Source organism: Cyrtonyx montezumae, unplaced genomic scaffold (genome assembly GCF_038088225.1).
Source record: "Cyrtonyx montezumae isolate F1298 unplaced genomic scaffold, pur_monq_1.0 scaffold_69, whole genome shotgun sequence".
Lineage (NCBI taxonomy): Eukaryota > Metazoa > Chordata > Aves > Galliformes > Odontophoridae > Cyrtonyx > Cyrtonyx montezumae.
The window spans coordinates 12,543-26,926 of NW_027072077.1; the positions used below are offsets into that span (position 1 = coordinate 12,543).

The following is a 14,384-nucleotide window of genomic DNA, read 5'->3' on the forward strand; positions in this document are numbered from 1 at the left end:
ACGGCCGCCCGTCACAGAGGGCCGCGCCCGCGGGCGCCTATAACAGCGGGGCGGAGCGGCAGCCCCCAGTCCCGGTGCTGGTGCCGGCGCCGGTGCCGGTCCCCGCACAGCTCGGCACCGCCGCGGAGCCGTCCCGCCGCAGCCCGGCATGGCCCGCTACCGGCGCAGCAGGAGCCGCAGCCCGAGCCGCCGCCGCCGCCGCCGCCGCCGCCGCTCCGTCCGTTCCCGCAGCCCCCGCCGCCGCCGCTCCGCGAGGAGACGGTACCGCCGCTACGGGAGCCGCCGCCGCCGCCGCTTCTGAGCCGCGACCGCCCGCACCGACACCGCCGCACCGCGCTCGGAACGCGGCCCCCGCGCTGCCGCTCCGCCAATAAAGCCGTGGCACCGGGACCGCGCGGCCGTGCTTCTGTCCGCGTCCCGCCGGGCTCCGTGTCCGTGTCCGGGGCTCCGCGTCACCGCGTGTCCCCGAGCGCCGTGCGTGTCCCACGGTGTCCCTTGGGGCTGTGCCAGGTCCCGCACTGTCCGTGTCCCCTGGGGTCACTGTGCACAGCTGCGTGCACCCCACGGTGTCCACCCGTGTTCAAAGGGTCCGTGTCCCCACGGTGTCCATGCCACCGCCGTGTGTGTCCCCCTGTGTCCCCCGCACACGGAGCATCCCCAGATTCCCATCCCTTCTCCCCGGGCTCTCTCTTTGGGTCTTCTTAGGACCTAGAGGGGCTGGGGGTCCCTGGGGCGTTTGGGGCCACCCCACGGGTGAGGTGGGGCAGCAGGGACAGAGTGGCTGTGCCCACCCGCACCGTGCTGGGGCTGCTCGCTGTCCCCACATCCCGGCCCGTCCCCATGCCCCACTCCGTTCCCACTCAGGACCCCATCCCCACCCCTGGGTGCCTGGGCCACGCAGCCCTTCCCCACCCCGCAGCCACCACCACGCGGCACGGGTGGGCACAGCTCTTTATGGCACAGCGTGAGCAGAGCCCGGCCGTCGTCACGGCACAGTGGGCTCCTCGGAGAGGAAGATGAGGGGCAGCAGCCGGTAGAGGAAGGCGCTGGCCTCGGACAGGCGTTAGGCCAGGACGATGCAGCCAGCACCTCCAGCACCACCCTGCTCACGTGGGGCAGCTCCACGGTCCGAGTGGGTCCTGCAGGGACACGGGGTTGTAGGGCATCACCCACGGCCTTGGGGGGGAGGTGCCCCCGGGGGTGCCCAGCACTGACCCCCCCAGCACTCACTGTGCTCTGCTCTGGTCAGGGTCCCAGCGCTGGTCCTGTCCCCACCCCACAGCTCAGCACCAATGGGGCAGAGAACGGCGATGTCACAGCGGGGCCGTGTGGGGTGAACCGCACCTGGGGAGGGCACGGCCGCGGAGCCCGGCTTTATTGAGACCGGGGGGGTCACGGTGGGACCCCGCAGCCGCCGTCACCCGCAGCACCTGTGGGGCGAGGAGCCCAGCTGTCCCTGGGAGCCCTCTCGCAGCGCTGCCACTCGGTCACTGCGTGGGATCCCCCCGTGGCACCGCGGGGCGGTTTGGGCACGAGCCCCACGGCCGTCAGCGGCTGCCAAAGAGTTTGTGTTGGCTGTGGGCCCAGAGCTCGATGGCAGGCAGCTCCTCAGCTGGGCACTGTGGGCACTGTGGGCACTGTGGGCAGCGTGGGCAGCGTGGGCAGTGTGCCAGGGCACTCAGTGTAGGGACCGCAGCCGTCCCCACAAGGAGCTCGCTTATGGGGCCATCCCACGGGCACTGTGAGGCCGTGGGGCCTCAGCATCCCCGTGGGAGCCGCAGACAGCCCGGGGGCACTGCCACCAGTGGGTCTGGGATGTGCCATCAGCTCCGACCCCCACACAAGGACGGCCCCACTCGGGGGTCCCGCAGCATCGCGGCGCCTTTAAGGCCCCTCCCGCGGCAGGGAGGAGCTGGCGGCCGCGGCGGTGCGGATGCGGCTGCCTGGCTCGGGGCCAGCAGCATGTGGGAATCCGTGAAACCCCCACGAGTGCCGAGTGGGGCGGAATGCAGCTCCGGAGCAGCGCCGAGTGCCGCGCACTTAGCTCCGGGAGCGGGGCCAGGCCCAGAGCCGGGCACGGGGCCCGGCAGCCGTGCCAGGACGGCGCGGAGCGGTGCCAGGGCTGCAGAAACCTCGAAAGTGCCATCCCGTGGGGCTGAGTCACGGCCCATCCCGGCCCTACACACAGCCCTGGGGTGTGGGTGCTCTGATCCGGCCCCACATGGGCACAAAATGAGGCTGTGGTCCTGCACGCCAGATGTCCGCGTTGGCTGTGGGGTGTGGGGGGTGGGGGGTGGGGGGTGGGGTGGGGGCATCCGGCACTCCTGGCCATGTCTGGCTTTCAGATGGTGCTGCTGGACATGATCACAGAGCAGGAGCAGCACGTCCCAACACATCCAACACATCCCAACCCGTCCCAACACATCCCAACACATCCCAACCCGTCCCAACACATCCCATTCCATCCCAACACATCCTACTCTATCCCAACCCATCCCAATCCATCCCAATCCATCCCACCCCATCCCAACCCATCCCAACCATCCCAACCAAGCCAACCCGTGCCAACACATCCCGACCCATCCCAACCAACCAACCCATTCCAACCCGTGCCAACTCAACCCAACCCATGCCAATCCATCCCAACCATCCCCACTGATGCCAATCCATCCTAACCCATGCTAAGCCATTCCAACCCGTGCCAACTCAACCCCACCCGAGCCAACCCATCCCAACCATCCCCACTAATATCAATCCACGTCATCCCATCCCAAGCCATGCCAACCCGTGCCAACCCATCCCCACCCATGCCAACCCAACCCCGGTGTTCTTGACCTCGCAGATCCCATCGGTGCGGGACACAGAGCTCGCTCCGCTCTCCCGTGGCCAGGGGACCCCCCCGCTGCCTCCCCCGTGGCCCGGCCCAGCTGCTGGAGGCTGTAACGGCCCTAATAAACCACGAGTAAAGGTCAGGCCCAGGAATGGCCTTTTGGGGCGGAAAATGAGGTCATGGGAGGATGGCCGCAGCGCAGCAGTGGCTCCTCGGAGAACTGCATGAGGGGGCAGGACGGGGCCGGGGGTGACAGGGCTTTGGGGTGGGGAGCTGGGTTGGGGTAAGGGAGAAAAAGCGGAGGTGCAGTGAGACATGGCAGCAACACTCAGCTCCCTGCGCACACCAAGCGGTGCGGGAGGGTCCATGGGGAGCCCTGGGTATCCTCCCACCCCCCCCAAACCCACCTGGGGACGTGGGCAGGGGCAGCGCGTGAGCAGGCACCCACCTCGGCGCCCAGTGCGTGGGCTCTGCCCCGCGTGGTCCCACTTCCCCCCGGGTTCCCCCCTGGAGTGGTGCTGGGCTCCCCCCGGGCACTGTGCTTTCCGGGCCCGGCATCTCACGCTGCCCCGAGGCTTTGTGCCATGGCACGCAGGGCTGACAGCAGGGGGACGTGTCCTCCTGGACATGGCGCACTCGGAGCCCCCTCAGCGCGGTGACCCCCTCGCTGCCACCCCACTGCAGGGACGTGTGTGGGGCACGGCGGGCGCCGGTGCTCTGGGGGTCCCCACGCTCCCAGGCATGGCACGGGGAGGGCTCCCCACGTGTCCTCCGCCGTCCCCTGCTGCCAGGGATGGCTCAGCTCCACGCGTGGCCTCGTGGGTGCCCGGGCTCAGCCGGTGGCACCGGCACGGTGTGATGAGCGGCCCGTGCTCAGCTGCAGGACCGGGGTGGGGGTGCTCGGGGTCTCCGGGTGCAGAGATGGAGCGCCCACCCCCCCACAGCGGGGGCACCTGGGGACAACGGGAGAGCGGCGACGGAACGGGAGAGCGCTGAGAGCGTCGCTCCGGGCCGGGAAGGGTTTGGTTTGCACGCAGAAGTGCTGTGTAATCAGAAACAGTTGTGGAAGGGCGGAGCGAAACCCCGCGGAGGGAACGAGAGGGGATATGGGGCGCAGTGGGGAGGGGGCGGCCCCAACCACGGGCACCGCGCTGCCCCAGCAGCCCCCACGGGGCCGTGTCCTGGGGGTCCCCAGGAGGGGGACGGCGGCTCCACCGCACCCCCCCTCCCCTCCCCCACAGCGCCGAGCGGGCTGAGATGGGAGGAGAGCGCAGAAAAAGGGGTCCCGGGGCGGGGGTCCATCCATGTGCTCGCTATTCCCCTCCGATTCCCGCATCCCCGCACCGCTCCTCCTCCTGGCCGGGGTCCCCCGAACCCCCCCGCGCCGCTCCGAGCCCCGCGCAGGACCGGGTCCTGCAGAGCGCAGCGGGGTGGGGGGCGAGGAGGGGCGGAGGCGGGGACGGGGCGGGGGGACCGCGGAGGGGGAGCGGAGAGGACCGGGGCTGAGAGCTGAGCTGCGCTCCGCTCGTCCCGTCCCGTCCCGTCCCGTCCCGTCCCGCCATGTCGCCCCCCCTCTTCGCTCTGCTGCTGCTGCTCTTCGCCGCCGCCGTCGCCCCCCCGACGCCCCTCGACACCGCGCTCCGGCCCGAGGCCACCGGGATGGGCGGCCCCGGGGGCTCCGCCGCGACCCCAACGAGAGGCACAGCCCCCCCGAAAAGCTCCGCCACGGCCCCTCCGAGGGGCACAGCCCCCCCGAAAAGCTCCGCCACGGCCCCTCCGAGGGGCACAGCCCCCCCGAAAAGCTCCGCCACGGCCCCTCCGAGGGGCACAGCCCCCCCGAAGGGCACCGCCGCGACCCCCACCAAGAGAACGGAGCCGGGGAGGACGGGCAGCGCAGCCCCCACCCGAGGGGGACCAGGGCCCAAAGGTAAGAGCTGGGGAGGGGGGAGGGGAGAGCGTGAGTGCAAATGTGTGTGAGCACAGCTGGGTGTGCAGAGGGGGATGGCTTGAGATGTGAGCGTGCACGGTGCGTGTCCATGGGTGTGAGCACGCGTGTGTGTGTCCGTGGGGCCCCTCGAGGGCCGGCGGACCCCGACCCCCCCCCCCCCGTCACCCGGACCCTGTGCCCACAGCCCCCGCGCCCAGGAAGAAGATTGTGAGGGTCAAAGTGGTGCGGAAGAAAGTGCTGAAGAAGAAGAGACCCAAAGCTCCAACCAAGGGCACAACTGCCCCCCAGGAGCAGCGTACGTGCATGGCACGGGGGGGTGGGGGGGCTGCACGGGTGTGCACGGGTGTGTGCACAGCTCCCTGCCCCGTGCACGCCCCCCTGTGCTGCACACACGTGCTGAGGGCAGCTGGGAAGCACGGGGGAGGGGCTGCGTGAGTCTGGGGGTGCTGGGGGAGTCCCGGGGGGGAGTGGGGAGGGGCCCCCCACGGCGTCGCCAAAGCAATTCTGGGCTGAACCCCCCCAGGGTGGGGGGCATCGGCTGCACGGTGGGGGACGGGGTCCCTGAGCGCGCTGTGCCCCTCTGCCCCCAGCCTGCCCCCCCCTGGGGCTGGAGTCCCTGCGGGTTCAGGACTCCCAGCTGCGCTCCTCCAGCGAGAAGCGGTACGGGCTGGGCGCCCACCGCGGGCGGCTCAACATCCAGGTATGGTGCACGCGGAGCCCCTCCCTGCCGGGCCCCGCGTGGGTTCCCCGCGTGGAGCTCCTCCGTGAGCCCCGGGGCCCTGCGGAGCTGTCCCGTACGGACGCTGAGCGCTCCGCCCGCAGTCGGGGCTCTACGACGGGGACTTCTTCGACGGCGGTTGGTGCGCGGGGCAGGAGGACGCGGGGCAGTGGCTGGAGGTGGACGCGCGACGCCTCACCAACTTCACCGGGGTCATCACGCAGGGGCTCAACTCCATCTGGACGTAAGGAGACGGGTGATGGAGGGACGGGGGAGGGGGGGCAGGCAGCGGTTGACCCCGTGCCCCCCCTCTCCCCTGCAGGTACGACTGGGTGACGTCCTACAAGGTGCAGTTCAGCAATGACACGCACGCGTGGCGGCCGTGCCGCAACGGCACAGAAGATGCGGTACGCGCTGCCCGCGGCGCTCGGAGGGTTAACGGCGCTGCCCCGGGCTGTGCTGTTGCCTTTGGCCCCGCGTCCCGCAGAGCATCCTCCGGCGCTTCCCCTCCGCACAAAGGCTGCTTGTGCTCCCGCCCGCTGGGGGGGGCCGGGGAGTGGGGGGACACGCGCGGGGTCGAGCGGGGCCTTGTGGCACAGTGGGGTGTGCCCGGAGGGGAACGCGGCCACGCGGTGCTCGGGCACACGAGTGGGTGCAGGTGGGCCCCCCCCACCCCATTCCCAAAGTGTGCGGGGATGCGGGAGAAACCGGGACTGACAGCGGGGCTGGGACCCCGGGCCGCGGCCGGGGGTGGGGTCCCATTGCCAGGAGCGGGTTCGGGGTCCCCACGCTCATCGCCGGGGGCCCCTACGCTGCAAGGGGGCACGGAGCAGTGTGAGCACCGCAGCCCCACGGTTCAGCCCCCACTCGGGTCCCTCGGTGCCGGGCTCAGACCGCTGCCACGTATCCGCTCCTCATTAGGGGCTGGAACGGGGCCAGGGGAGGACGGGGCCACGCAGAGTAGCGCCCGTAACCCTTTGGTCTCCATTGGTGGCTCTCCCCCATCCCCGCATCCCAACACCCCCCAGCACCGTGCTGTACCCACATCACACAGACACTGGGACCCCCCCCCTACCCCCCTCACCTCCCCCAGGTGTTCCCGGCCAACAAAGACCCCGAGACGCCGGTGCTGAACGCGCTGCCGTGCCCGGCGGTGGCACGCTACATCCGCATCAACCCGCAGAGCTGGTTTGAGAACGGCACCATCTGCCTGCGGGCCGAGGTGCTGGGCTGCGCGCTGCCAGGTGGGAGCGGGCACGGCGCGCGGGGCGGGGGGGCTGCTCCCCGCACCCCTCACCCCACCCCTGTCCGCGCCCCGCAGACCCCAACAACATCTACCAGTGGCCCCACGACCCCGTACCCACCGACAAGCTGGATTTCCGGCACCACAACTACAAGGAGATGAGGAAGGTGCGTTGGCATCCACCCCCCCCCCCCCCCCCAAAACACGGTCCCTGCAGCCCTGGGTGCCCCCAGACCCCGAGGTGAGCTCTTTCCCCGCAGCTGATGAAGAGGGTGAGCGAGGAGTGCCCCAACATCACCCGCATCTACAGCATCGGGAAGAGCTACCTGGGCCTCAAGATGTACGTCATGGAGATCTCCGACAACCCGGGGCAGCACGAAGTGGGTACGTGTGTGGGGTGGGATATGGGGCACTGGGATGGGAGCGGGGGTGGGGGTCAGGACCCACAGCCACCGTGTGCCGTACCCGCAGGCGAGCCTGAGTTCCGCTACGTGGCGGGGATGCACGGCAACGAGGTGCTGGGCCGGGAGCTGCTGCTCAACCTGATGGAGTATTTGTGCCGCGAGTTCCGGCGCGGCAATCCCCGCGTGGTGCGGCTCGTCACCGGCACGCGCATCCACCTCCTGCCCTCCATGAACCCCGACGGCTACGAGACCGCCTACCGCCTGGTACGGCCCCAGCGCCCGCCCCGAGCGCTCACCCCGCTGCCCGCCCGCTGACCCCGTGCGCCCCGCAGGGGTCGGAGCTGTCAGGTTGGGCCATGGGGCGATGGACCTACGAAGGGATCGACCTCAACCACAACTTCGCCGACCTCAACACGGCGCTGTGGGATGCCGAGGACAACGACCTGGTGCCGCACGAGTTCCCCAACCACTACATCCCCATCCCCGAGTACTACACCTTCGCCAACGCCACGGTGAGGGCACAGTGCCGTGGGGGTCCCCGCTGTGCCCCAGTGACACTGTGTTACTTCAGGTGGCCCTCAGGGCACAGGGGTGGGGTTTGGGGGTCCCAGCTGCCCCCCAGCGGCACAGCTTCCCCACAGGTGACCCCCTGGGTACAGGGGTGGAGTGGGGTGGGGGTCCCAGCTGTGACCCAGGGACACAGTGTCCCCACAGGTGACCCCTTGGGTACAGGGGTGGAGTGGGGAGGGGGTCTCAGCTGTGCCCCAGGGACACAGTGTTGGCATGGGGGATGGGTGGGGGTCCCAGCTGCCCCCCAGTGACACAGCTTCACCACAGGTGACTCCCAGGGTACAGGAGTGGGGTCCTAGTTCTGCCCCAGTGTTGGCATGGGGGATGGGTGGGGGGTCCCAGCTGCCCCCCAGTGGCACAGCTTCCCCACAGGTGACCCCCTGGGTACAGGGGTGGAGTGGGGAGGGGGTCTCAGCTGTGCCCCAGGGACACAGTGTTGGCATGGGGGATGGGTGGGGGTCCCAGCTGCCCCCCAGTGACACAGTGTCACCGCAGGTGGCCCCCGAGACGCGGGCAGTGATCGACTGGATGCAGCGCTACCCGTTCGTGCTGAGCGCCAACCTGCACGGCGGGGAGCTGGTGGTCACGTACCCCTTCGACATGACGCGCACCTACTGGAAGGCGCAGGAGCTCACCCCCACGGCGGACGACGGCGTGTTCCGCTGGTTGGCCACCGTCTACGCCACCTCCAACCTGGCCATGGCCAGCGAGGAGCGCCGCCTCTGCCACTACGACGACTTCATGCGCTCCGGCAACATCATCAACGGGGCCAACTGGCACACGGTGCCCGGCAGTGAGTGCCAGGACGGGGCCGGGGGGGGGGGGGGGGAGGTCCCGCAGCCCCCGCAGCGCCCACCGCCCCCTGATGCCCCGCCGCCCTCCCCCAGGTATGAACGACTTCAGCTACCTGCACACCAACTGCTTCGAGATCACGGTGGAGCTCTCGTGCGACAAATTCCCGCACGTGTCCGAGCTGCCGGCCGAGTGGGAGAACAACCGCGAGTCGCTGCTGCTCTACATGGAGCAGGTGGGGGTCCCCCGGTACCCCCGGTACCCCCCGGGCTCTGTAGCTCCTTCCCCGCTCCCTGCCTGGGGGAGGGCACGTGCTGGGGGGTGTGCGTGTGTGCTGGTGTGCGTGCCGCGGTGCCAGGCCGTGCCACAGTGCTTGCTTTGGGTGCAGACAGCGCTGGGGCAGCTGAGGGTGTTCCCCACGGCTGTTGTGCTGCGTGGGGCGTCCCCCTGAGCCCCCACCCGGCGGTTCCCAGGTGCACCGTGGCATTAAGGGGGTGGTTCGGGATGAGGACACGGGGGAGGGCATCGCCAACGCCATCATCTCTGTGGATGGCATCAACCACGATGTGCGGACAGGTACAGCGGGACAGGGGTGGGGTCAGCAGGGGACGGTCAGGGGTGGGGACGGGATGAGCTGTGATAGAAGGAATAGGGATGGAACAGAGGGAGGGGAGGGGATGGAGAACGGGATGGGATAACAGGAGGGGAGAGGATGGGGTTGGGATAGGCGGGATAAATGGGATAGATGGGATGGGGATGGAATAGAGGGAGGGGATGGGATGGGATGGGATAGATGGGGAGGGGATAGAGAATGGGATGGGATAGACAAGAGGGGAGAGGATGGGGATAGGAGGAGATGGGATAGATAAGATGGGGATGGGATGGGATAGGTTGGGTAAATGGGATAGATAGGATGGGGATGGAATAGAGGGAGGGGATGGGATAGGTGGGATAAATGGGATAGATGGAATAGGGATGGAGAGAGGACGTCACCCACGGGGCCCCGACCTCTCCCCGCAGCCGTGGATGGGGATTACTGGCGGCTGCTGAACCCCGGCGAGTATGAGGTGACGGCGCGGGCGGAGGGCTACGAGGCGGCCACGCGGCCGTGCCGCGTCTCCTTCGAGAACGTGCCCACGCCGTGCAGCTTCCGCCTGGAGCGGCGGCGGCCACGGGGCCGCGGACCTCCGGACCTCCAACTGCGGCTGCACCGACACCGCCTGCGGCGCCTCCGCGCCCAGCGCCGTGCGCCGTGACCGCCCGCAGCGGGAATCGAACCCGCGGCCCCGGCCTCCACCGGGCCACGCCCCCTCCCTCTTGACCACGCCCTCACCCTCTTGGCCACGCCCCCTCCCTGAAGGTCAATGACGCCTCTGCCGGCGGAGGCCCCGCCCCACCCCGCGCCCTCCCATTCATTGCGCGTTCACGTGACCCGCGCGCCCCCTACCCCTCGCTTCCTCGCTCTGTGCCCATTGGCTGGCGGCGGAGGGAGGGGCGTGACCCTCGGAAGTGCGGCGGCCAATGGGCGGCGGGCGCCGCAGCGCCGGGCTGGCGCTGGTGGAGGGTGGAGGGTGCGGCAGCGCGGTGAGCGGGGGGGGGAGGGGGGACACGGGGGTGTGGGGTCCGCACGTGGGTGGGTGTGTGGTTGGGACGGGGGCTGAGGGGGGGGTCGGGGCTTGGGGAGCGTTCACGGCCGGTCTGTGGGCGCCAGGAGGAGTGGGGGGCACTGGGGTTGTCGGGGCTCCTCAGAGCCATAGGGGCTCTGTGGAGCGTGGGGGGCTGCTGGGCCATGGGGGCATGGGGCACAGGGGAGCTCTGTGGGGTTGTGGGGCTCCATGGGGCACAGGGGGCTCTGTGGGGTTGTGGGGCTCCATGGGGCACAGGGGGCTCTGTGGGGTTGTGGGGCTCCATGGGGCACAGGGGGCTCTGTGGGGTTGTGGGGCTCCATGGGGCACAGGGGGCTCTGTGGGGTTGTGGAGCTCCATGGGGCACAGGGGGCTCTGTGGGGTTGTGGGGCTCCATGGGGCACAGGGGGCTCTGTGGGGCTGTGGGGCTCCATGGGGCACAGGGGGCTCTGTGGGGTATGAGGGTTTAATAGGGCACGGGGGCTCCATAGGGTGGGAGGCTCCATGGGGTGTGGGGGCCGTATGGGACACGAAGGCCTCCATGGGGTATGGGGGCATGAAGGGCTCCATGGGGTGTGAGGGGTTCTATGGGACACGGGGTCTGTGAAGGGTCAGGGGGCTCTGTGGGACACGGGGGTCTCCGTGGGGTCGGCAGTGCTGGCACTCCCTCCCTCCGCGCTGCTGCGCGGTTTGGGATGGGATGGGATGGGAGGGGGGCGGGGTGGGAAACTGACACGGGCAGGGCCGAGCTCCCCCTCCCGCCTTAGGGCGCCGCACCATGGCGGGGTACCGGATCCGGCCGTACCGCGACGAGGACTACGACGCAGCGCGGGAGGTCTTCGCCACCGCCATGAGCGAGTACGCCCCGGCGCTGTGCCTGCACGTGCTGCGGCAGCCCTGGGTGCTGCTGCTGCTGGGCTGCTCCTTCTGCCTGCTGCTGGCCAGCGCCCGCTCCCTGCTGCTGCCCGTGCTGGCGCTGACGCTGCTGCTGGCGCTGGGCCGCCAGGTGCTGGGCTGTGCGTGGCACGCCTACGTGGAGCGGTGCCTCGGGGACGACCTGCGTGACATCCGTGCCGCGTACATGGACGCCCCCGGCGCACGGTTCTGGGTGGCGGAGGCGGACGAGCGCGTGGTGGGCACGGTGGGCGTGCGGCCGGCGGGCGAGGAGGGGGAGCTGGCGTTGAAACGGATGGCGGTGCGCAAGGATTACCGGGGCCGGGGCATCGCGGCGGCGTTGGGACGGGCGGCGTTGGACTTCGCGCGGCGGCAGAGCGGCTGTAGGGCCGTGGTGCTGAACACCGTCATGCTGCAGCGCGACGCGCGGGCGCTGTACGAACGCCTGGGCTTCCGCCGGCACCGCCGCTACCGGCTGCCCACCGCCTACGGCCGCCTGGCCAACTGCACCGTCACCGCGTACCGCTACGAGCTGCCCTGAGGGCGGGGGCTGCGGCCCGGAGCCTCCTGCCGGAGCCGCGCCGTGCCGTGGGGATGCAGGGACCTTGGTGCCCGAACCACGCTGGTGGTGCTTCGTGGGGAGGCGGGGCCGCCCGTGCCGTGGGTTGAGTGGATGGTGCCCCGTGGGGATCCTCGCCCCGTTTGGCTGAGCCGTGTGGACTTCGCATGGAGACCCTCGTGCCACGTGGCTGAGCCGCGCTGGTCACGACCCCTGGGGACATGGGGACCCCTGAGCCGTGTGGATGATGCCCCGTGGGGACCCTCGTCCCATGTGGCTGAGCCATGCTGGTGATGCCCCATGGGGACGTGAGGACCCCGGAGCCGTGTGGATGATGCCCCGCGGGGACGCCATGCCATAGGGCTGAGCCATGCTGGCAGTGCCCCCCGTGGACACAGAGACCCTCGTGCTGTGTGGTGCCAGGCTGGGGACGTGCCCCCATCCCCCCCCCAAGCTCTGCTGCTCCTCAACCTGGGAGGGTGCTCAGCCTCCCCGGGGGGCCGTGACACCCCCACGTCCCCCAGCTGAGCAGGGACCCCCAGAGGGACGCCCGGCCGTGTCCCCTCGCTGTACTGGGGTCGGATTCGCGCCTGCCCCCCCCCTTAACGCTACAATAATAAAAGCATTGGAGCGCTGCCCGCGGCCCTTCCCCGCACCGCGGGGTCGAAGTGTGCGCCTCCCCCCCCCCCCCCCTCCTCCCCCCACCGCTCCTTGCGCCGTGACGGCCTTTGCTCGGTGTAAAGGTGCTGAGCAGTGCTACGCATCGCCTCTCCGCACCGCAGCACCTCCCGCAAAGCCCCCGTGGGGGGGGCGTGGGGGGTGGGGCGGACCTCCCCGTGGGGTGAACTCCCCCCCCCCCCACCTCCGCCGCCGCCCGAGCATCGCCCGCTGCGCTCGGCCCCGGGCCCGGCGGGGGCGCTGCGGGATCCCGGCTCGGCGTTGCGGGGCTGCGGGATCCCGGCTCGGCGTTGCGGGGCCGGCTCTGCCCGCCCGCCGCTGCCCACCGGTAAGGGCCGCGCAGCCGCCTCCCGGAACCGGAGGGGGGTGCGGGACGGGGTGTGCGGGATCCGGCGGCGGAACGGGTGCGGGAAGAGCGGGGAGGAAGGGAAAGGGGAGCGGGAAGGCGGGGGGAGGTGTGCGCGGGGCCACGCACGCGTCGTGCGGGGTGCACCGGGACGGGGGAGGGGGGCGGAGCTGCGGGAACGGGGTTCGTGTGCGGGGTCTTTGGTAGGGCAGCGCTGGGCCCGGTGCCCCCAGACCCCCCCAGCGGGACCCCCGGGGGCTGCGGCATCCCCGGGTCCCGACCTCAGCGCTGAGTGCCCCGCACTGAAGCGGCTCAGCCCCTCCACGAACGAAGGTACGAGCCCGGCAGCTCGCTGCTGCTCTCAGTGGGTCTGTCCCGTGCCCCTTTCCCCCCCGTGTGGTCTTTTGGTGCCCTCTCCCCTCCCCGTGTGCCCCTTTGCTCCCGCGTGGGGAGTGCTGCTCACCCCCTCGTCCCATCCCTGTGGTCCTCAGGGTTTGGGGAACCCCAGACCCTGCTGCCACCTCCTGTGTCCCCAACCGCGGCCTGGGGGTGGCAGGGGGAGCTTCTCCAGAGCCCCCCCGGGAAGGTTTCAAACGAAAAAAGGGGAGATTGAGATCGGATAGAAGGGAAAAGTTCTTTATACTGAGGAAGGTTGCCCACACCGGTGGTGGTGCCCCATCCTGGTGGCATTTAGGGCAGGCTGGAGGGGCTCGAAGTGCCCCATGGAGCTGCGGGTGTCCCCGTTCTTCTTGGGGGGGGGGGAAGGGGGCTGGACCCAATTTCCTCTGAAGGTCTCTTCCAACTCAGTCCATCCTTTCGTTTCTCCGAAGGTCCCTCCCAGCTCAAAGCACAGCGCGAAGGTTCCCTCCTCCTGCGCCGCTTCTGGGGCTGTGCTCTGCAGTTCGCAGCGCCCATGGCTCCGTACCGCATCCGTCTGTACCGCGACGAGGACTACGACGCCGTGCGCGCGCTGTTTGCCCGCGGCATCGTCGAGCACGCCCCGTCCATCTACCGCCAGATGCTGCGTTCCACACGGGCGCAGCTGGGGCTGCTGGTCCTGTTCACGGCCGTGCGTGCCGCAGCCGGCTGCTGGCTGCTGGCCCTGGGAGCCACGGCGCTGGCTCTGGCGGCCGCCTGGCCCTTCGCACGCTCCTTCAGCACGTCCTACGTGCAGGAGGCACTGCTCACCGACCTCTGCGACATCCACAGCACCTACATGCGGGCGCCCGACTCCTGCTTCTGGGTGGCGGAGGCCGGCGGGGCGGTGGTGGGCATGGTGGCCGTGGCCCCGCCGCAGGACCCGGCGCAGCGCGGCGAGGCCCTGGAGCTGAGGAGGATGTCGGTGAGCAGGGATTACCGCGGCTGCGGCATCTCCAAGGCGCTGTGCGGGGAGGTGCTGCGCTTCGCCCAGGCGCGGGGCTACGGGGCCGTGGTGCTGTACACCTCCGTCGTGCAGGTGGTGGCCCAGCGGCTGTACGAGAGCCAGGGCTTCAGGAAGGTGGGTGCCACCAGCCCCTCGCTGTTTGCCAGCCTGATCTGCTTCCAGATCCTGCACTACCGCCTCGAGCTGCCCGGCCGCCCTTAGGGCCGACCCCGTTCCTGTAGCACTGAGAAATAAAGGGAGACCGCGGGAAGGGCGTGATGAGCGTGTCGTGGCTGCACACGCGTGTGTCTGGGGGTGCGGCCTCGTGCCTCCACGTGGCTCACAGCCGTGCGCTGAGCTCCGGGATCCGGCCCCACAGCCGCCCCAGACCTCAGCGGGGTCACTGTGCTGCGG

At 70.4% G+C, this 14,384-nt stretch overlaps 3 protein-coding genes across 3 annotated transcripts; all 3 read left to right on the top strand.

Moving 5' to 3' along the window:
• Nucleotides 1-4,390: 4,390 nt before the first annotated feature.
• On the top strand, nt 4,391-9,761 carry CPXM1 (carboxypeptidase X, M14 family member 1). Its single transcript, XM_065750255.1, has 14 exons — nt 4,391-4,757; nt 4,963-5,073; nt 5,369-5,478; nt 5,601-5,740; nt 5,819-5,903; nt 6,590-6,740; nt 6,818-6,906; nt 7,000-7,123; nt 7,211-7,407; nt 7,476-7,655; nt 8,209-8,506; nt 8,601-8,740; nt 8,979-9,081; nt 9,526-9,761. The coding sequence occupies exons 1-14, from the start codon at nt 4,391-4,393 to the stop codon at nt 9,759-9,761; spliced, it is 2,331 nt and encodes a 776-aa protein (XP_065606327.1).
• A 306-nt stretch (nt 9,762-10,067) lies between these two features.
• On the top strand, nt 10,068-11,577 carry LOC136057532 (probable N-acetyltransferase camello). Its single transcript, XM_065750257.1, has 2 exons — nt 10,068-10,089; nt 10,898-11,577. The coding sequence occupies exon 2, from the start codon at nt 10,909-10,911 to the stop codon at nt 11,563-11,565; it is 657 nt and encodes a 218-aa protein (XP_065606329.1). The 5' UTR covers nt 10,068-10,089; nt 10,898-10,908; the 3' UTR covers nt 11,566-11,577.
• Nucleotides 11,578-13,469: 1,892 nt separating this feature from the next.
• On the top strand, nt 13,470-14,251 carry LOC136057531 (putative N-acetyltransferase 8B). The gene has a single exon (XM_065750256.1). It carries the CDS (start codon nt 13,521-13,523, stop codon nt 14,190-14,192), a length of 672 nt encoding a protein of 223 aa, XP_065606328.1. The 5' UTR covers nt 13,470-13,520; the 3' UTR covers nt 14,193-14,251.
• The last annotated feature ends 133 nt before the right edge of the window (nt 14,252-14,384 follow it).

Excerpts from the sequence above, each read along its gene's own strand:
- LOC136057531 (XM_065750256.1), top strand. The coding sequence starts at position 13,521 with ATGGCTCCGTACCGCATCCGTCTGTACCGCGACGAGGACTACGACGCC.
- LOC136057532 (XM_065750257.1), top strand. The coding sequence starts at position 10,909 with ATGGCGGGGTACCGGATCCGGCCGTACCGCGACGAGGACTACGACGCA.
- CPXM1 (XM_065750255.1), top strand. The coding sequence starts at position 4,391 with ATGTCGCCCCCCCTCTTCGCTCTGCTGCTGCTGCTCTTCGCCGCCGCC. Across the intron at positions 4,758-4,962 it reads AGGGGGACCAGGGCCCAAAG|CCCCCGCGCCCAGGAAGAAG; the intron begins GTAAGAGCTGGG and ends CTGTGCCCACAG. Across the intron at positions 8,741-8,978 it reads TGCTGCTCTACATGGAGCAG|GTGCACCGTGGCATTAAGGG; the intron begins GTGGGGGTCCCC and ends GGCGGTTCCCAG.